The 21,261-nt window shown below is 32.7% G+C and overlaps 7 protein-coding genes across 8 annotated transcripts; 5 read left to right on the forward strand and 2 right to left on the reverse strand.

Moving 5' to 3' along the window:
- The first annotated feature begins 578 nt into the window (after positions 1-578).
- On the forward strand, positions 579-2,757 carry LOC107368637 (cytochrome P450 2J2-like). The gene has a single exon (XM_015936504.3). It carries the CDS (start codon positions 1,108-1,110, stop codon positions 2,617-2,619), a length of 1,512 nt encoding a protein of 503 aa, XP_015791990.1. The 5' UTR covers positions 579-1,107; the 3' UTR covers positions 2,620-2,757.
- A 2,762-nt stretch (positions 2,758-5,519) lies between these two features.
- Positions 5,520-7,051, forward strand: LOC107368633 (cytochrome P450 18a1). The gene has a single exon (XM_015936501.3). It carries the CDS (start codon positions 5,525-5,527, stop codon positions 7,025-7,027), a length of 1,503 nt encoding a protein of 500 aa, XP_015791987.1. The 5' UTR covers positions 5,520-5,524; the 3' UTR covers positions 7,028-7,051.
- Positions 7,052-9,062: 2,011 nt separating this feature from the next.
- On the reverse strand, positions 9,063-11,286 carry LOC107368628 (cytochrome P450 18a1). The gene has a single exon (XM_015936494.3). The coding sequence runs from the start codon at positions 10,710-10,712 to the stop codon at positions 9,201-9,203; it is 1,512 nt and encodes a 503-aa protein (XP_015791980.1). The 5' UTR covers positions 10,713-11,286; the 3' UTR covers positions 9,063-9,200.
- A 1,053-nt stretch (positions 11,287-12,339) lies between these two features.
- Positions 12,340-14,921, forward strand: LOC149094811 (uncharacterized). Of its 2 annotated transcripts, XM_089269453.1 has the most exons (3): positions 12,340-12,570; positions 12,714-14,590; positions 14,658-14,921. In XM_089269453.1, the coding sequence occupies exon 2, from the start codon at positions 12,935-12,937 to the stop codon at positions 13,658-13,660; it is 726 nt and encodes a 241-aa protein (XP_089125579.1). In that variant the 5' UTR covers positions 12,340-12,570; positions 12,714-12,934; the 3' UTR covers positions 13,661-14,590; positions 14,658-14,921. The 2 variants fall into 2 exon arrangements, with proteins under 2 accessions (XP_089125579.1, XP_089125577.1); XM_089269451.1 differs by having other exon boundaries at positions 12,340-14,590.
- Positions 14,922-16,250: 1,329 nt separating this feature from the next.
- Positions 16,251-17,861, forward strand: LOC107368557 (nitric oxide synthase-interacting protein). Its single transcript, XM_015936405.3, has 4 exons — positions 16,251-16,729; positions 16,790-17,267; positions 17,541-17,611; positions 17,682-17,861. The coding sequence occupies exons 1-4, from the start codon at positions 16,554-16,556 to the stop codon at positions 17,857-17,859; spliced, it is 903 nt and encodes a 300-aa protein (XP_015791891.1). The 5' UTR covers positions 16,251-16,553; the 3' UTR covers positions 17,860-17,861.
- Positions 17,862-18,013: 152 nt separating this feature from the next.
- Positions 18,014-18,903, forward strand: LOC149094812 (uncharacterized). Its single transcript, XM_089269465.1, has 2 exons — positions 18,014-18,379; positions 18,448-18,903. The coding sequence occupies exons 1-2, from the start codon at positions 18,157-18,159 to the stop codon at positions 18,768-18,770; spliced, it is 546 nt and encodes a 181-aa protein (XP_089125591.1). The 5' UTR covers positions 18,014-18,156; the 3' UTR covers positions 18,771-18,903.
- A 93-nt stretch (positions 18,904-18,996) lies between these two features.
- Sur-8 (leucine-rich repeat protein shoc-2) lies at positions 18,997-21,228 on the reverse strand. The gene has a single exon (XM_015936403.3). The coding sequence runs from the start codon at positions 21,126-21,128 to the stop codon at positions 19,542-19,544; it is 1,587 nt and encodes a 528-aa protein (XP_015791889.1). The 5' UTR covers positions 21,129-21,228; the 3' UTR covers positions 18,997-19,541.
- Between the last annotated feature and the right edge of the window lie 33 nt (positions 21,229-21,261).

Here is a 21,261-nt window from a genome sequence, read left to right on the forward strand (position 1 = left end):
GAACTAATTGACCAGCAGCTTAACCCAAATTTTTATGCATAACCATAAAATAGCCATAACTTTCTGAATATTCACGTTCTCGAGAAACTCATTTTCTAATAATATGGTGAAGAAACGAAGACTACAGCGCGATGAGTGCAACAAACAAACACTATCAAGACGTAAACGTTTGTAAAATTATGGGAATAGATCTCTTTACCAATGAAAAATTGAATTCGACTCAAGAAATTTCCTTAAGCGCATTTTGTTTATGAAATGTCAACAAACAAAACTCATTTTAAACCATTTCTTGGTGAATAAACCAATTTTCTGGTTAAACTTGCAAACGTTTTGCAAAGAGTGCAGGAGGCTCGAAGTTTTAAGTCCAATGACCAAAATCAAGAGAACGGTTGTTAGATTGTATAAATTATTCAGTGCACTATATAATTCAACAATACATGCAAAAAAATAAGTTTCAGCTCGCTAACACTTACGGTCATAGATTGTGATCGATTTACCTGAAAATCGAGCTAATCTGTTTTACGGAAAAAAGTTCTATTTCTCAAAATGGATACATTTCCTAGTTTTTCATAAAAAGACACATCAGATAAATGAGTTTCACGAAAAAATCTGTTTCCAAAATTGTACAAAGGGCGAATGAAGTTTCAACTTTGAATTCGATTTTCTCGACAACAGTTCATTAGAGAAATCTTTTAAATCGCACAAATAGACTCGTTCTCTACATAAATACAAATCAACAGAGTCTCGATTTGAGAGGAAGAAATGAACTTTTGCCCGTTTTTCCAATTTGTGTATAAATGGGACAATTGTGTTGATTGTGTCTTTTTATAAGGAACCGTGAATTGTAGTCTATTGCTAACTTTAATTTGCGTACAATTTGATATTGAATAATTTCCCATCTACAATTAAGTCTAATTTCTTTCACGTTTCAAGTTTTCCTCAATAGCATCAAGTGATTTTGCTTGATTGACAAGGACAAGGTAGATCAAGAGGCATCAACAACAATTTTTGTTTGCCTTTTGGAATGATTCATTACAGATAATTCAAGGCTAAACTATCTTTGTATCAAATTGTATTTACTCGCTTGAAAGACTCGTTTTCTTAACAATGTTTTTCATTGATTCTTATATTAATCCAGCTTTACTCAAATTTTTTTATGGATTAGTGATTCTACTCTTGGTAAATTATGTTATAAAATTTGTTATAAGAGTCCGTGCCTTACCTCCTGGACCATGGGGACTACCATTTGTTGGATACTTACCTTTCATTAGACAAGATGCTTACAATCAGATGACTGAGTTGGCAGCAAAGTATGGACCAGTTTTCAGTTTCAAATGTGGTCAGTTTGATGTTGTTGTCATCAATCAATGGAAGTGTATTAAAGAAGCTTTGGCGAATGAACATTTGCTTGGTCGTCCCAAAGGGACTGTCATACCTGGTGTCATTGAACATGCCTCATTAATCGAAATGACTGGCGAGCCTTGGAGGCAACAGAGACGAGTTGCTTTAACTACACTTCGAGATGTTGGTTTAGGAAAAAGAGAAACGGAAGATTCAATTAGAGATGAAATTAAATCGTTTACTGAATTAATCAAATCTTTTGAAGGCAAACCAATATCAATGCTTCACAGACTATCATTGAGTGTATCAAACAATATATCAACTCTTTTACTTGGACATAAACACTCTTATGATGATCCTGTTGCCACAAATATGGAAAGTTTGTTTTTCAATGCAAATAAAATGTTACGTTTCTTCAATATTACATCATTTCTGCCAAAAATCGCACGGTTGATTATTAAATTAAATCTTTCCGGTTTACGTGAATTTAATTCTTCATTCAAGAAATTCGAATCTTATATCGATGCTGAGGTTAATGAGCACCGAAAAAAAGACATTGATGACAAAGAAATAAAAGATTACTTTGATGGATTCCTTCATGAAATGTCCAAAAGACAAAACGAAAAGGATTCAACTTTCAATTTGAATACTTTGAAACGGAACGGGACCTTGTTTTACACTGCTGGCTCCGACACCATTTCGTTTACACTTCAATGGATGATGTTGTATCTGGTCAAGTATCCTGAATACCAAGCTAAGATACGGGAGGAAATTAAACAGACTATTGGATTGAATAGACAACCAGAAAATGTGGATCGACAACAAATGCCTTTAACAATGGCTTTCATCTACGAAACCTTGCGATTCTCTTCATTAGTTCCACTCAATCTAATGAGAAGAGCAACTGAAGATACCAAAGTTGGAGGCTATTCAATACCCAAAGATAGTTTTGTTACATTCAACTTCTGGTCAGTCCATTATGATCCAAATTTATGGGATAAGCCTGAACAATTCAAGCCTGAACGGTTCCTTGACGAAGATGAATCTAAAGCCATCAAACCACCTTATTTGCTTGCATTCAGTGGCGGAAAAAGAGGCTGTCCTGGAGAGAGTTACGCTTATCTTCAGTTATTCTTGTATCTTGTGTCCTTTTTACAGCAATTTGAAATAACAGCAGAACCAGGAAAAGATATTACATTAGAAGGGATTCACCATTTTATTTTTTTACCCAAAACTCTACCCAATTTTATTTTTAAAAGTACTGACCAAACAATATAAAAAAGATGTCACTAAATTATGGAAGAAGAGGAACCCAGTCATGTCGAGTTGTCATTTTAATGGCATCCACAACTAATAACAAACGTATTGTAAAGATATTGACTTCCGTAGAAATAAATTGAATAGTTTTGCGTTTAATGTTTATGAGATTTATTAAGATTTACTTTCGGAGATACAAATCACTTTTGAATTGTGATGAAAACAGCTCCAACATGGATTATTGCAAATTCAGGATATTTGAAAGCAACTGACAGCATTTGAAAATGCATAGATATCCTTAACACACACTAGCTTAACAAAAGGGTTATTACTATTACTGTAATCAAAAGACAGTTAACACAATTATCACATTCATACACTAATTGACACAAATACTGAAAAACAAAAGACGAAAACGAGTAAATATTAGTTCAGCTCAAATTAACATTCTGTAGGCTTTTAGGAGCATAAAAATTGTGTCCATTTGTGCGATTTACAAATTTATCTGATCCACAGTTTTGAAGGAAATCGAGTTCAAAGTTGCAACTTGCAAAGAATTTTGTACAATTATGGAAGCAGATTTTTTCGTGAAACTCATTCACCTGATGTTTCTTTTGATGAAAAACCAGGAAATGTATTCATTTTGAGCAATAGAACTTTAGTTTTTCCGTAAAACAGACCAGTTCGATTTAAAGGTAAACCGATCACATTCTATGACCGTAAGTGTTAGCGAGCTGAAACTTATTTTTTGTCCATAAAAATTGTTGGATTATATCATGCATTGAATACTTTTAACAATTTAACAACAGTTCTCTTGATTTTGGCCATTGGACTTAAAACTTCGAGACTTAATATTTCGAGAATGTTGGTACCTACAGTCGTTATTCTTTCGCCAAACATTAGATTTTATTATGGGCTATAACATTATAAGACTTGATAACGAATAAAATCTGAGCTAACTATTTTAATAACCAAAATCCGTCAAGTCAAAAAGATTTGTGTTTAGATTTAAAAATCAAGTATCAAATTCTGCAAAGTAAGTAATAAAATGCTATAACTTTTTCTGTAGAATCTTAAACAGTTTGAAATATCAATATAATATATCCCATCTTAAAATCTATTATTTGATCAGAAGACGATGAATTTAGATGATACCATTCTTGGAATATTGCGACTCAAAGTTTTTAGGCAAAAGGCCAAAATCAAGAGAACTGGCGATAAATTGAAAAAAGGAATTGATCCATGTTTGGCACAAACAATTTTCATGGACAAATACTAAGTTTCAGCTTGCTAACTAATAAGGTTACAGAATGGTGTCGGTTTAATTGGAAATTGAACTTGATCTGTTTTATAGACACGGGAAATGTTATTTTTCAAAAAAAATGCATTTTCTGGTTTGTCATCAAAAGTTTTATTAGCAAAATGAGTTTCATGGAAAAATCTGCTTTCATAGCTGAACAAAAGACGATCGAAGTTCCAAATTTGACCTCGATTCTCTAGAAAACTGTCCATCGTAGGAATCCTTTAATAACACCATTGAACAGAACTTTTATTTCCCTACAAACCTATCAAGTTCCAATTCTTTATTCAAACTTTCGCGTCTTTTGCAGCACTTTTTGCAAAACGTTTGAAAGCTTAACCAGAAAATTGTTTATTCACCAAGAAATGGGTTAAAATGAGTTCTGTTGTATGTCTGTTGCTATTGATCGCACATTTACAACCCAAACATCATAAACAAAATGTGCTGATGTTAATTTTTTGAGTCGAATTGAATTATTCATTAGTAAAGAGATCTGTTCCCATAATTTTACCAACGTCAGACAACTCTTGTTGATGAGCGATTTAAATTTTTGTTTAAGAAACAAACAGTCAGACACCGTGATCAACAGGGTTAACAATAATACAGTTTAAAAAATTAAAAAATCGTGAAATCATTATTTTAATCGGTACTTCGATCATCATCCTTTGATCAAATAATAGATTTTATTATGGGAGATATTGCGTTCAAACTGTTCAAGATGTTACAGAAAAAGATTTTAGACTTGCTTCATAAATCTAAACACAAATCTTTTCGGCTTGAAGGATATTGATTATTGTAAGAATTAACTTACAGGTTTTATTCGGTATCTAGTCATATAATGTTATAGCCCATACCCGAACTGATCTGTTTTAAAGAAAAGTAAAAGTTCTATTTTTTAAAATGGATACATTTCCTGGTTTGTCATCAAAAGACACATCAGTACAATAAGTTTCGTGGAAAAAATCAGCTTCCATAATTGTACAAATGCTTTGCAAGTCTCAACTTTGAACTCGATCTCAATTTTCCTGAAAACTGTTCATTAGGTAAATCTAAATCGCACAAATAGACTCATTCTCTATGCAAATACAAATCAACAGATTCTCGATTTGAAAGCAAATTAACTTTTTCCCGTTTTTGCCAATTTGTGTATAAATGTGACAATTGAGCTGATTGTGTCTTTTTATTAATAATTGTGAATTGTAGTCTATTGCTAACTTTAATTTGCGTCTCTTAGCACTAAATGCAATATTCAAGCGATCGGGAATTTCCCGAGTGTTTCACAAACTGCCTGAGAGTGGTAAATATTCAGATGAACCTTTTTCATGTTTCGTAATTTTCGATAAACTAGAAAATTGCAATTAAAACAATATCAAATTCATTAAGATTGAATTAAGTTGAATCAAATCTTCAATTAAGTCTCATTTCTTCCACGTTTCAAGTTTTCTTCAACAACATCAAGTTATTAATATTTTGCTACTTGAATAACAAGGACAAGTAATGATAGATCAAGATGCATCAACAACAATTTTTGTCTGCCAATTGGAATGGTTCATTACAGATGATTCAAGGCTAAACAATCTTTGTATAAAATTTTATTTACTTGAAACACTTAGTATTTGAATTACGATGCTTTTTGAAGGCTGCTGTGTTAACCAAACTTTACTTAAATTTTTTTATGGATTAGTGGCTCTATTTGTGGTCAATTATGTTATTAAATTTGTTATAAGAGTTCGTGCCTTACCCCCTGGACCATGGGGACTACCGATCGTTGGGTACTTACCCTTCATTGGACAAAATGCTTACAATCAGATGACTGAGTTGGCAGCAAAATATGGACCAGTTTTCAGTTTCAAGTGTGGCCAGTTTGATGTTGTTGTCATCAATCAATGGAAGTTTATTAAAGAAGCTTTGGCAAATGAACACTTACTTGGTCGACCTAAAGAGACTTTTTTGCCTGGTATAGCCGAAGTCTCTTCATTAGTCGAAATGTCCGGTGAACAATGGAAGGAACAGAGGCGAGTTGCGTTAACTACACTTCGAGATGTTGGCTTAGGAAAGAGTGAAATGGAAGATTCGATTAGAGACGAAGTCAAATCATTTACCAAATTAATCAAATCTTTTGAAGGAAAACCAATATCAATATCGGATAGACTATCCTTGAGTGTTTCAAACAATATATCAAAGCTCGTATTTGGACACAAATATGCTTATGATGATCCTGTGTCTCTGGATATGGAAAGTTTGATTGCGAAATTTAATGGTCTGTTTCCGTATTTCGGCGCTGGGAAATTTTTGCCCACCATCGCAATCTTAATGGTCAAATTTAAGCTTTTTAGTTTGGCAAAAATTGAGTCTTTGTACAAAAAATTCATTGTTCATATTCTTAATGAAGTTAATGAACATCGAAATCGAGATGCTGAAGACAACCAAATAAAAGATTACATCGATGGATTCCTCGTCGAAATGTCCAAAAGACAAAACGAAAAGGATTCAAATTTCAATTTAGATGTTTTAGAACGAAATGTAGCCATATTTTACTTCGCTGGATCGGACACCATTTCAAATACTCTCAAATGGATGATGTTGTATCTGGTCAAGTATCCTGAATACCAGATTAAGCTACGAGATGAAATTAAACAAACTATTGGATTGAATAGACAACCAGAAAATATCGATCGACAACAAATGCCTTTAACAATGGCTTTCATTTACGAAACCTTGCGATTCTCTTCAATAGTCCCACTTAATTTGTTAAGAAGAGCAACTGAAGATACCAAAGTCGGAGGCTATTCAATACCCAAAGACAGTCTTGTTATATTTAATTTCTGGTCAGTCCATTATGATCCAGATTTATGGGATAATCCTGAATTATTCAAGCCTGAAAGATTCCTCAATGAAGATAAATCTAAAGCTATTAAACCTCCTTATTTGATCGCATTCAGTAGCGGAAAAAGAGTTTGTCCTGGAGAGAGTTTTGCATATCTTCAGTTATTCTTGTATCTGGTATCCTTTTTACAGCAATTTGAGATCGCAGCTGAACCAGGTAAAGATGTTTCATTGGAAGGAGTTCATCTTTTCCTTAAGAAACAAAAAAGTTTACAAAATTTTATTTTCAAGAGCATCGATTAAAAATAATGATTTCACGCTTTTTTACTTTTTTAAACTGTGTTATTGTTAACCCTGTTGATCACGCTGTCTAACTGTTTGTTTCTCTTATAACAAAAATTTAAATCGCCCACCAACATACAGAATTATCGAGCTGTTCATCATGAGTTGCCTGAAAAATGTCTTGTAAATTTTAATGGCTTATCGTGAATTATGAATAAAATTACTTTGCAGAATGTAGTTAACAGTTGGTGGTGCCTTTGCACCGACTGATTGACCAGAAGCGTAACCCACATTTTTATGCCTAACCATAAAATTTCCATAACTTTCTTGATATTCACGATCTCGAGAAACTCATTTTCTAATAAAATGGTGAAGAAACGTAGACTACAGCGCGATAAGCGCAACAAGCAGACAATATCGAGACGTAAACGTTTGTAAAATTATGGGAACAGATCTCTATACTAATGAATAATTCAATTCGACTCAAAAAATTTACATCAGCGCATTTTGTTTATGATATTTGGGTTGTAAATGGGCGAGCAATAGCATATTAACCAAACAAAACTAATTTTAACCCATTTCTTGGCTAATAAACCAATTTTCTGGTTAAACTTGCAGACGTTTTGCAAAAAGTGTTGCAAAAGACGCGAAAATTTGAGTAAAGAGTTGAAACTTGGTTGATTATTAGGGAAATGAAAACTGAGTCCATTGGTGTTATTAAAAGATTCCTCCGATGGACAGTTTTCTAGAGAATCGAGGTCAAATTTGGAACTTCGATCGTCTTTTGTTCAGCTATGAAAGCAGATTTTTCCATGAAACTTATTTTGCTAATAAAACTTTTGATGACAAACCAGAAAATGGTCTTTTTTTGAAACATAACATTTCCCGTGTCTATAAAACAGATCAAGTGCAATTTCCAATTAAACCGAGACCATTCTGTGACCTTATTAGTTAGCAAGCTCAAACTTATTATCTGTCCATGAAAATTGTTTGTGCAAAACATGGATCAATTAATTTTTTCAATTTATCGCCAGTTCTCTTGATTTTGGCCTTTTGCCTAAAAACTTTGAGCCTCAATATTCCGAGAATGGTATCTTTTAGATTCATCATCTTCTGATCAAATAATAGATTTTAAGATGGGATATATTATATTGATATTTCAAACTGTTCAAGATTCTACAGAAAAAGTTACAGCATTTTATTACTTATGTTTTCAGATTTGAGACTTGATTTATAAAGCTAAACACAAATCTTTTTGGCTAGACGGATATTGGTTATTAAAAGAGTTAGTTCAGATTTTATTCGATATCATATCATATAATGTTATAGACCATAATAAAATCTAATGTTTGACGAAAGAATAACGACTGTAGGTACCAACATTCTCGAAATATTGAGTCTCGAAGTTTTAAGTCAAATGGCCAAAAACAAGAGAACTGTTGTTAAATTGTTAAAAGTATTCAATGCATGTGATAATCCAACAATTTTTGTGGACAAATAATAAGTTTCAGCTCGCTAACACTTACGGTCATAGAATGTGATCGGTTTACCTGAAAATCGAACTGATCTGTTTTACGGAAAAATAAAAGTTCTATTTCTCATAATGAATACATTTCCTTGTTTTTTATTAGAAGACACATCAGGTAAATGAGTTTCATTGAAAAATCTGCTTCCAGTATTGTACAAAGGGCGATCGAATTTTCAAATTTGATTTCGATTTCCTCAAAAACTATGGCCCAGCTAAATTTTTAAATCGCAAAAATGCACTCAATTTTTATGTCCCTACAAACTTAGAAAATTCAAATTTGAGCTTAACTAATATTTACCCGCTTTTGTCCGTTTATTTTTCAGTATTTGTGTCAGTTTGTCTTTTTATTAATACTAACAAACTTTTTGTTAAGCTAGTGTGTGGTCAAGCATATTTATGCATTTTCAAATGCTGTCAGTTACTCTCAAATATCTTAACTTTGCAAAAAATCAATGTGGACTTGTTTTCATCACAATTAAAATAGTGATCTGTATCACCGAGAGTCATTTTTAATAAATTACATAAGCATTAAACGCAAAACTATTCAATTTATTTCATTGAAAGTGAATATCTTTACAATACGTTTGCTATTAAATGTTGATGCTATCAAAATGACAACTCGGCACGATTGGGTTCCTCTCCTTCCATAATTTAGTGGCATCTTTTTTAAATTGTTTGGTCAGCAGTTTTGAAAACGAAATCGGGTAAAGTTTTGGGTAAAAACAGAAAATGGTGAATCCCTTCTAATGAAATATCTTTTCCTGGTTCTGCTGTTATTTCAAATTGCTGTAAAAAGGACACAAGATACAAGAATAACTGAAGATAAGCAAAACTTTCTCCAGGACAAACTCTTTTTCCGCTACTGAATGCAAGCAGATAAGGTGGTTTGATGGCTTTAGATTTGTCTTCGTTAAGAAACCGTTCAGGTTTGAATTGCTCAGGCTTATCCCATAAATTTGGATCATAATGGACTGACCAGAAGTTGAATGTAACAAAACTATCTTTGGGTATTGAATAGCCTCCAACTTTGGTATCTTCAGTTGCTCTTCTCATTAGATTGAGGGGAACTAATGAAGAGAATCGCAAGGTTTCGTAGATGAATGCCATTGTTAAAGGCATTTGTTGTCGATCCACATTTTCTGGTTGTCTATTTAATCCAATGGTCTGTTTAATTTCATCTCGTAGCTTAACCTGGTATTCAGGATACTTGACCAGATACAACATCATCCATTTGAGTGTATTTGAAATGGTGTCAGAGCCAGCAGTGTAAAATAAGGTCCCGTTCCGTTTCAAAGTATTCAAATTGAAAGTTGAATCCTTTTCGTTTTGTCTTTTGGACATTTCATGAAGGAATCCATCAAAGTAATCTTTTATTTCTTTGTCATCGATGTCTTTTTTTCGGTGCTCATTAACCTCATCATTAATATAAGATTCGAAGCCGTTGAATGAAGAATTAATTTCGCGTAAACCGGAAAGATTCAATTTAATAATCAAGCGCGCGACTGCTGGCAGAAATGATGTGATATTGAAGAAACGTAACATTTCATTTACTTTGAAAAACAAACTTTCCATATTGGTGGCAACAGGATCATCATAAGAGTGTTTATGTCCAAGTAAAAGAGTTGATATATTGTTTGATACACTCAATGATAGTCTGTGAAGCATTGATATTGGTTTGCCTTCAAAAGATTTGATTAATTCAGTAAAAGATTTAATTTCGTCTCTAATCGAATCTTCCGTTTCTCTCTTCCCTAAGCCAACATCTCGAAGTGTAGTTAAAGTAACTCGTCGTTGTTGCCTCCAAGGTTCACCAGTCATTTCGATTAATGAGGCATGTTCAATGACACCAGGCAAAAAAGTCTCTTTAGGTCGACCAAGCAAATGTTCATTCGCCAAAGCCTCTTTAATAAACTTCCATTGGTTAATAACAACAACATCAAACTGGCCACACTTGAAACTGAAAACTGGTCCATATTTTGCAGCCAACTCCGTCATCTGTTTGTAAGCATCTCGTCTAATGAAAGGAAAGTACCCAACAATCGGTAGTCCCCATGGTCCAGGAGGTAGTTTACGGACTCGTTGCACAAAATTGATGACATAATTGACCACGGATAGAGTCACTAATCCATAAAAAAATTTAAGTAAAGTTGGACTAACATATGAATCAATGAAAAACATTATTACATAAACGAGTGTTTCACTGCAAATAATAACTGTCTGAAGTGTTAATAAATAATAACATCTAAATAGAGTTTTGCAGCAATTTTATATTTTTTGCCCAGATAAATGATACAAACATATAATGTATCTATCATAATTAAATGGATAAATAATGAATCTTATCAAGTTCAAGTTGATTATAATGGATTTTAGCCAAAGATATAAACAATGGCACAAAGCTCAATTCAGATGGCTTTATTTAGTAATGCAATTTACATCGATATCATTTTTGTAGCATTGTGACTTGAAGCAATGAAGTCTTCGCGTAAACTATTAATAGCAACAATCTAGTTGAGATTGAATCAAATCATTCAGACCGCATTCAGATATGGCAAGAGATGAATCCAATTGTTCTAAGTTATCATTTTAATATCATTCACACTTTTATTGCAAACATATTAGGCAGCACGTATTAATCACACTAATTTAAGTTTCAACTTCGAGTGTTGAGTGAATAAAGTAAAAATTAGATTAAAATTTTAAAGGGAATCATCCTTTTATTACCTAACAGAGAAACCAGACTCAATGAAAAACAAAACAACATAAATGATGATTCAATCTTGTTCATAATAACTTGATAGCTTTAATTAATATATCTCAATCTTGTGATCGAGACTGATTAAAATGAAAATACTGTCAATGTGATACATGAGTGTATAAAATTCATGTGAACTGAGTTATCATTATCATGTATCAAAATTATATCAATGAAGCTGTGTGATTAGCACAATCCCATTAAAATCATGTGACCTCCAACAAAATTAGTACTCATGCACCATGTTGGTGTATGAGTACTAATTTTTCAATTCAATGCTTTAAGTTATATTTTAAATGAATGGTCAACGCTGCATCAGGTCATCTCATAAATTCAGAGAGAATCGCATGCTAAAGGCATTTGTTGTCGATATTTTATTGCAAATGTACGAGATCGAGTAAACAAGCTTTTTTTGCAGGTATATTTAAATATTTGTTATATTAAATTAAATAGCTGATTACTTCTCTTTAATTTATTTTACCCTTGAACTTGAAGTAATAATTTTTTCCATGAGTCCAATGAAATGAAATGCAAAACCTGATATGTATTGAGACAATAATTATTGGAATCAACTTGAAATATTGTTTCTGGTTTATCGAGTGCTTCCAAAATATCAAGATAAAATGGCATTTCAACAAAATAAGGCGATTTAAGTAGCCTTAGCTTAATGTCCAGAATATGTGACTTGTCAATCAATTTTAACATTTCGCATCTTAAAAACTCTAGCAAGGGAAGGCGCCTAAACTGGTACTTTCTCAGTTTCACTAATCAATAAAATTTTGTTCACTGATGTTGGGTGCAAAACATCGAATTTAGTTTTTATTATTCATTTAATCGTATATTACAATTGTTCATTTTGCTAATTAATCAATGCTTTTTCTTTATTTTTTTTAATAGTTCAGTTGCTAAATTGGTCAGTCAAATAGTTGTTAATATTTAGACCAATATGAATTAGTTTAATTATAAAATGAGTTTCGCTGGTTTTTTAAAAGTGTAACCAGAAAATGAGATCACAATTTACATGGTTTACGTTAAAATGTAATCTATCATGAGTAAAGTAGTCAACTTTAGGATGACATCTTTAGGAAACCATGCTAACTCAGATTATCGATCACTGTTACTAGTTCAGTCGATAACCATTCTTTAGCCTCTCTTTCCTTCCTTTCCCCTTTGCTTCTATTTTTTGTTTCATTTCCATGTTCATCATGAAACATTGAATGAGGGAAACAAAAATTGGTTACTTTTTTTAAATCTGTGTTAACAAAAAGTCAAATTCAAGAGGTAAAAAGGAAACCTTTTTTTTCGTTTTTCATGTGATCTTCATTTCTTTTTCCTCCTGTTTATCCCGACTATTTCTTTCAATTAACATTTTTTGCTTTCTATTTTCCCTATCTTGATTCATTGTCATCCAAACAATCAATCAGCATAAAATGGTAATGTCGAGACTTGTGCAAAAGTATTGAACTTGACTCGAGAGGTAGACAGGATTAGCCGATATGATACTCTACTGATCTGTCCAGTTATGGATTGAACTTCAACTTATCCGTCCGAACAAATTGTTTCAAATTTATTGCTATTAATCGGAATAAATTTTAGTTACCAGTGTACAGATAGCTGCTATCTGGACTAATTTTGATCCACTCAGATGGGATCCTTTGATATTAGCTGTGATCGTATCCGACCAATTAACAAGATGAATCCTCAAGTGTATCAAGAGACTGAGCTGTTAACTTTTTCACCAATAATTGGTCAACCTCAACGACGTCCATTAATCAAGAAGAATCATGGTTACAATAAACATTCCCAATTACAGCGACGAAGCCTTACATTTTTAACGCTGAAATATGCTTTTGTTGTTTTCGTTGTAGCTTCAGGTGTTATTACTCTCTGTGATATTAATCAACTTAAAACTGATTCAATAACCGACGATCCTGGAACCAACGAGACCCATTCAACCAATGGAACCTCCTCAGTAACCACACCATATACAATTGGGTTAACTAATTCTTCCTTGATTTCTGAAATTTTACCAGCTGTTCCATTGATTGTCCTTCCTAGTAATGTGACGATAAGCTCAAACTACGTTAGTTGGGTTAAACACAAGATGAAAATACCTTTATATGTTTATATGGCTGTCTGCCTTGGAGTATTGTTTATGGCGATCTTTGGGCGAACCATTGAAAATTTTTTTATTCCTTTCGGATTTGGAATGTTCATGTTGCTTGAAATTGGAATTATGATTGGCTTATGTATAAAAGAAACTGAATTTGGTCTCGGCTACTCATCGTATCTTTGGACTATCTACATTTGTCATGCCCTCTTCTCATTCGCTTATGCTGCTATTATATTGATGATGCACCAACTGCTTTAAATTGATTATGCTCATGATTGGATTCAGTATTATTATCATCAACCGTGCTGTTAATCCAAGAAAAAGAGGGAAAATATGATTATGACTGATCTCAGCTTTGCCTATCATGTTAACGATAACTTGATATTTCTACATGCGTTACTCTAATCATGATCTCAACCTTTTTTTAATTTCAATTTAGACAATCATTTTATGCAATCAACAACGCTAATAATTAAAATTGTAATTTACTGTGCAATCGAATTATTTTTGACTAGCTAAAAACCAAGCATTATTTGTATTAGTATAAGAAATACGAATCAAATAAGAATCTTTGCATTAAAATTAAGGGGTAAGAGCTAACAAACTTGTAAGAATACAAGATGAATTGCATTAAACACAAGGATTTAGATTTAAACTGTCAAGAATTGGGTGAAAATCAGGATTTGAAGCTATCAATGCCTCCATCATAAGCTAGATGACGATACCAATGGTAGTGTTGACATCACAGAGAGTTATGAATTTCTCAGATATGAGCATCATTATGAAAATGAAAATAATCGTCATCTTAATCTTCATTAAGTTAAAGCAATCTTTAAATTGGCTGATAATAATCTTGATTCGATGTTTGATCAAAAGCTTACAAAGTTATAAGCCACAAATACACTTTTTGAAAATGACATGAGACTGATAATGCTAGTATTTCCTGTAAATCGCATTTCTCTTCTGTATTTTTGTTGATCTAATACATCAACGATTTATTGTAGTTCTGGCCCTTCAAATAATTACAACGTTTATTTGTACAACGCCCCTTCTTTTCATTAAGATAAGTTAGCTATTGGTTCTGGTTAGCTACTGGTTTAGGTGAATCTGAATAGCAAGATAGATAAACAAACAGATCGAAAGCTGACATGGATCAAGACGCGAGAAACAATACAATCAGAAACAAAAGTATGTATATAGAAATTAAATTAAATCTCCAACTCTTTATTAAAATAACTTTCTCTTTCTATAACAGAGATTCTAGCAAAGATTGACAAAATAACCCAGGATAAGCTAAACAATGATTTGGTGGGACGAAGAGAAGATAAAGTGAAAGAAAAAGAGTCTTTGAAACAAAAGATGGAGTCGAAAACAATGAATATAAGGAGGCAATTATTACAAGGCAGAGGAGGTGAAAGTCCAGACATTTATTTAAAAAAATGACTTTTAATTGAAAATTTTGATATTATATACGAAATAGATTTAATTAAATATTAAAAAAGTCATAATTTTTATTTAAATCCATTATCCTTTTTTTACATTTTTTCTATATTTTATTTGGGGTTTATAAATTTTACTATTATAGTAGCATTAATGCTTTTCTACTGATATATAGTAAACGCTCGATTTTTCCACCACCAGAAAACCCATCAACATTTATTTCATTTCCAATTTCTTTGGCCATCAATATTATGTTGTTGGCGTTTATAGGGTAGCCATAATGAACAATAAAATCACAAAAAACAGACACAAATTTCAAAGTAATGCTTACCATTGCTTTGCCATCCAGCATGTAAACAAACAATTCTGTTTTTTAATTTTTTGTCCATAGATGTCTCCTTTTTGCAATAAAAAACCAAGGGTTTACTATAAATGATGATTGTTTAACGTGCCGATAAAGGTATGTTAAATATCGTATTTGTTTTTATTGTATGAAAGCACACAAAATTGTTATGAATATAGTAAAAATATGCAAATTTTAAGACCAGAGTAATCATATACTTTAATTACTTACTATGCTAAATGTATATTTGTTACAGTACTTTCACGCGTAAGTTGCATTTTGATAAGCGCCGTCTACTATAAGTAAGATGCTTAAGTATACCATTGATAATACATTAGACGGCGCTTATAAAATGCAACTTGTGCGTGAAAGTACTGTAATAGAGAATTTGTGTTTTTCTGCTGGATTTTTCAATGAAATTATACTTGCATGAAATTTCTGTCTTTTAATGATGCAAATGTTCTAAAAAATAAAATAAAATACAGTTAAATATCAGATAATGACAGTAAATTTGTCAATGGTCCCTAATTAAGGAGGGATTAAATCAAATCTGTATTTTATTAATTCACTGCTCGGCGAATAGTACGAATAAGCTATTTCAAGTTACTGTCATTATCTGGTACTTTACTGTACACAATAGAGACCAGTTGTTTACTGGTAACCGGTTACTTGGTTAGTGGGGGAGAAAAGTAACCAAGTATGTTTACTATAACCAGTTACTATAACCGGTTACAAAATAACCGGTTACTTGCTGGTCACATTGAGAGGGAAATTTGAAAAGAAAGTAAACAATAGATTTCTAAATACATTAATAGATGGCGCTGATAAAAGATGAAAAATCAAACTTTTTATTTTTGAATTTGGCGGTAAGAAATTTGTAACCAGCAAGTAACCGGTTATTTGTAACTGGGGGTGAAAGAACCACAGTTACTGGTTATACTAACCAAACTAGCCTGTAACCGACGTATCTCTAGTACACAAACCAAAAAGGATCTCTGCGCAATGAAGTGGGCTGGCCTTACTTGTCAAAACAGTTTTGGCAAAACTTTCTTTACAACCTGTATCTAACTGAGTTTGTTTTTAAATTTTCTAGGCCAATTCTGTATCAATCAGTGACATTAATTAATTTTAAACCATCTTGAATGAGTTTCACAAATGCATGATCACATTATTTTCTTTTGGTTGCTAGTTTCAGCGTCATTTCTGTTCCTCATTTTAGTTTATCTGATACATCAACAATTCATCGGAGTTTTGGCCCCTTCTGATAATTACAACATTTTACAGTGAGATAAGTAAACTACTGGTTCTGATCATCTACTGGTCAGTGTGAAATAGAAAGATAGATAAAAAAACAGATAGAAAGCTGGAATGACTCGACACGCAAGAAACAATACAGCATCTGCTTGTTATACTTATCATGAAAGACAAAGGGATACACAGAACAGTGGCTATGGAACAATCAAGGAACGATTAGCTAAAGATTCTGTTGGTGACTTTGATGCTTGCTGTCTGACCCTTCAGCCATGTCGTTATCCAGTTGTTACGTAAGTTGGTACGTTGTTTACAAATCAATCTATTCTAATTTTCATTATTATTTTATGTAGACCTGAAGGCTTCCTATTTGACAAAGAAGCGGTTTTAGAATATATAATTCACAAAAAAGCTGAAATTGCAAGGAAATTGAAACAATATGAAAAAGATAAGAAGAAACATGAAATGGAAATGGCTGAACTTGCTGAAGCTGAGGAGCAAACCAAAGCAGAAAAATTTTCAAACATGGAGAGAGGATTAATCAATCCTTCAACTCTAAACGGTAGTTCAACATCGAATGATATTTCTAAGCCTGGACCATCAAGTGAAAAGTCAGTTTCTAATATGGCTAAAGGACTCGAGAAAAAATTACCTAGCTTCTGGATTCCATCACTGACTCCTAAAGATGAAAGTAAAGATCCACTTAAGGCACCAGATACAACGATTAGATGTCCAATGAGTGGTAAACCATTGAAGGCCAAAGATCTTATTCCAGTAAATTTTACTCCAGTAGACCCAAGCTTAACTCGAGAGCAACTGATCGCTAAGCAGGTTAGTTGATTAATTATTATTGATACTGAATATTCTATCTGAATGAATGTTTTTGATTAAAACCTCGAATTTGAGGCATTAGACAATCGCTTGGTGAACTGAAAAATTTTCATGAAATGCGACTCACATTGAAATTCTTGCGGAAATACCAGCATTCAATATAATCGTTAGATAAACTGACAAGTACAATCAGTTATACAATATTTTCAATCTTCGCATGAATTTGAGACACTTCTAATAATTTGAATCAATGCGTTTCTGATCACTTTCTAGGAAAGATATTTATGTCCAGTGACGAGAGATATTTTGAACAACTCGGTTCCATGTGCTGTCTTAAAAACATCGTAAGTTTTATATTCTTCGTGATTAATTGACCATCCCAGATTCATCAAATTAAATTTTATTATTTCACAGGGGTAATGTTGTAACACTGGATTGTATTGAAAGAATAATACGGAAAGACATGATTGATCCAACTAATGGTAAACCACTCAAAGAAAAGGACATAATAATTCTCCAGAGAGGCGGAACTGGCTTCGCAAGCACGAATAAACTCGAATCAAAAATAAAAAAACCTGTTATGCAAGTTTAAAATAATATTTGACTGATTTATTTCACCAACCATCAAAAGATCAAATTTTCAAATTTCATCAGGCCTTTATAACCAACCATGATTTTAAGATATTTTGAGTGGCAAATTGTGAGAAATAATTGTAATCTTCAAAATTGAGCTCACTGAGAAAATTTAGTATCCAATGTGAAGAGCCAAATTGTTAATTTTATATCATTTTATTTATTTGGTGTGTAAGATAATATTTATTTACGTGATGGTTCACTATTACTTTCTTCGATTACTTTTGATCTAATTCATGAGCTCTAATATTATAACATGAGTTCAAAAGATAAAAATGACGATAAAGAACCGAAGAATCGACGTCACACAATCAATTTACCGACTAAAACCAAGGAAGACGAACCCAACTCTAAGGATAAAAAAGTTGAAAGATCTGCATCTGTTGAAGTATATTTTCCGACATCTAATGAAAACCATCCAAAGCAAGCTCACAAAATATGGGACATTTTAACAGTACCAGACGAAAAGGAGGAAGATAGTATGTTTATTCAAATTAAATTAAATCTTTAACTTCTTAATGGAAATAATTTTCTTTTTAAATATCAGAGATTCTTGCAAAGATTAAAAAAATAACCCAGGATAAGCTTCAAAAGGATTTGGTCAAGAAAGCTTCGCAACAGAATTTGAACAGCATTGAAGCTGAAGCTGATCCATTGAACGATTGCTTTGTTCTAGATCTAAATCAAAATTTGCATTTAAATGAAAATTCAGAGGATAATACAAATTTTGCTGACGTCGAACATAAAGCAGATAAAGTTAAAGAAGACGAGCCTTTAAAACACAAGATGGAATCTAAAACAGCGAGTATGAGGGCAAAATTATTGAAAGGCAAAGGAGGCAAAAGTCCCGACAGTAAAAAGCCAAAGTAACATATATTTATAACCTACTATACATAGCCATTTAACTTTATATTTCACGATTTTTATTTTCACCCTTCCGCTGTGATTGGAATTGAATTTTTACTAAGTTCGTAATTAGTAAAATTAAATTATTGACGTCCTATACACAATATTATGAACATAAATGTATGATTTGGAGTCATAGAGTGCTTCGAATGTCAGAAATATTGCGAAAAATAAAGAAAGACTTCGAATGTTTGAGAAAGCTTCAATCAAAGTTTTAATTCAAGTTCAGACATTGAATATGGCAGGTCCAAGTTTGAGGTTTAAAATCAACAAATCGACTGGTAAAATAAATATAAGGAGATGATCGTGAATCGAGTTTTTTTTTTCTGTTTTATCAATAGACTTATGAATCTGTGAATACCACAGCTCGATCCAATTCTTCTTCAGCTTAATAGCGTCTATGATGGTTCGATCGTCAGCAATCATTAATCGGAAGGTCCAAGATTTAACATTTTTTTTGGATGGATGAGAGAACCAAAATAGATTAATAACAATGAAGATTACTGTTTACAAAAAAAGATGAATAAATTGGCTAAAAGTTGTCAAGAAGACTGATCATTTTGGCAACAAATGAGCGATTTTTGTGTGAAATGTGTGTCTTGTTTGTTGTGTTGTTTCAAAATGTGTATGTGAGAGAGAAAAGGTTGATGGCTTTAGGAATGGCTATAATAACAAGGAAAGTGGATTGGCATGAAACCAAATTTATAAACATTTTAAGATAATTTGTGTCTTCTTTCACATGGAACGGTATGGGCCTTTCATCCTTAAATATTGGATTACATGTGATGGGCCACCATTGACTATTTCAGCAGGTATCTCGGAGAGAGGACAATTCTCGATGCTCATGATTTGTAAGCTTGAGCAAAGAGCCAGGTCATAGGGTAAATTGTGTAAATTTCGATTATCATTAATATAAAGAGTCTCCAACTTTTCCAACGTACCGATTTCAACAGGAATAGAAGTCAGATTGTTTTCTCCTACACTTAAATATTCAAGATTAAAAAGCCGTCCAATTGCTCTTGGTAACATTTGCAACTGATTACTTTGTAATATCAATTTCCTTAATTCACGTAACGAGCCAATTTCATTGGGAAGCAATTCTAGTTTATTCTCTTCCAAATCCAAAACCTTGAGACTATTGAGACGTCCTATTGTCGAGGGTAATTTTTTAAGGGTATTATTACTCAATATGAGAACTTCAAGGTTTTCCAAACGTCCAATATCATCAGGTAAATTTGATAATTGATTAGTTCCTAGATTTAATTCAACCATATTTTCCCAGGTACCAATATCAAGAGGAAGTGCAGTCAATTGATTGTCTTTCATATTCAATTTTGTCAAATTTTTAGCTTTTGAAAAAATTCCATAAGGTATGCGATTAATTCTATTGTGCTCCATGTTGATCGAATCAACATTACAGAATTGAGATGGACCGCCAGCAGGATAAGAAGAAAACTGATTCCGAGAAAGGGTTAGACTTGTCAAATTTGACAGACTAGACAAGAGGCCATCAGGTAGAGACGACAGAGCATTATTTTCAATATTAAATTCTGTGATTTGTACACAATTGCTAAGAGATTCTGGAATCGACTGCAGTCTGTTATATCTCAATTCTAATCTGGTTAAATTCACTAGAAAACCAATGGTGGCTGGAATATCGGCAAGCTCATTATGTTGAACATCAAGGTTATTTAGCTGAGTGCAGTCACCAATTTCAGGTGGCAAACGTTCAAGGTGATTATTTGATGCATCTAGGGTTGCTAAATTAACCAAACGGCCAATGCCAGCAGGTAATTCTCTTATTTTGTTCTCCCGAAGACTCAAGATGGTTAAATTGGTTAAATTAGCGATTTCCTCAGCAACCACTTTTATCCTATTATATCGTAGATGCAAAATAGATAATGAAGTCAATTGATAAACAACTGGAGGAATCTCATTGAGTTTGTTGTGTCTCAAATCAAGAACTTTGATCCGTTTTAAATCGACAAGGGAGTCGGGCAATCCAACCAAAATATTTTCATTAACAGCTAATTTCTCAAGGTTAACAAGACAACCAATCTCGTGGGGTAAATTTGTCAATTTGTTCTGGTAAAGGTAAAGCTCAGTAAGGTGAGTTAATTCCTTGATGGACCCAGGTAGAGTTGTGATACTGCATTTTGTGAGATCGAGTCGCTTTGAGCCTTCCTCTTTGCATTGCTGTAATCTTTTCTCAGCATCTAAATGGTCAGCTTGCAAAGAGTGCTTCTTTTTACCTGCAGTTGGTTTAGCTTTACTCCCTCCAGGATGGGTAACAGTAACTTGTTTCACTGAAGCTGAATTCATTTTTGATCAGATTATCACTTGCAGGTTGTATCAGTTGAACACAGTTTTAAAAAAATCCTTAATAATATTAAAACACTGAATTAAATCACTAATTAAAACGTTTGCTATTAAACAAACAGAGATGAAGCAAATT

The sequence above is a fragment of the Tetranychus urticae genome, chromosome 1 (genome assembly GCF_039701765.1).
Source record: "Tetranychus urticae isolate SD_2017Ah chromosome 1, NJAU_TeUrti_SD_1.0, whole genome shotgun sequence".
NCBI lineage: Eukaryota > Metazoa > Arthropoda > Arachnida > Trombidiformes > Tetranychidae > Tetranychus > Tetranychus urticae.

Excerpts from the sequence above, each read along its gene's own strand:
- LOC107368637 (XM_015936504.3), top strand. The coding sequence starts at position 1,108 with ATGTTTTTCATTGATTCTTATATTAATCCAGCTTTACTCAAATTTTTT.
- LOC107368633 (XM_015936501.3), top strand. The coding sequence starts at position 5,525 with ATGCTTTTTGAAGGCTGCTGTGTTAACCAAACTTTACTTAAATTTTTT.
- LOC107368628 (XM_015936494.3), bottom strand. The coding sequence starts at position 10,712 with ATGTTTTTCATTGATTCATATGTTAGTCCAACTTTACTTAAATTTTTT.
- LOC149094811 (XM_089269451.1), top strand. The coding sequence starts at position 12,935 with ATGGGATCCTTTGATATTAGCTGTGATCGTATCCGACCAATTAACAAG.
- LOC107368557 (XM_015936405.3), top strand. The coding sequence starts at position 16,554 with ATGACTCGACACGCAAGAAACAATACAGCATCTGCTTGTTATACTTAT. Across the intron at positions 17,268-17,540 it reads AGCAACTGATCGCTAAGCAG|GAAAGATATTTATGTCCAGT; the intron begins GTTAGTTGATTA and ends ATCACTTTCTAG. Across the intron at positions 17,612-17,681 it reads TGTGCTGTCTTAAAAACATC|GGGTAATGTTGTAACACTGG; the intron begins GTAAGTTTTATA and ends ATTATTTCACAG.
- LOC149094812 (XM_089269465.1), top strand. The coding sequence starts at position 18,157 with ATGAGTTCAAAAGATAAAAATGACGATAAAGAACCGAAGAATCGACGT. Across the intron at positions 18,380-18,447 it reads AGACGAAAAGGAGGAAGATA|AGATTCTTGCAAAGATTAAA; the intron begins GTATGTTTATTC and ends TTTAAATATCAG.
- Sur-8 (XM_015936403.3), bottom strand. The coding sequence starts at position 21,128 with ATGAATTCAGCTTCAGTGAAACAAGTTACTGTTACCCATCCTGGAGGG.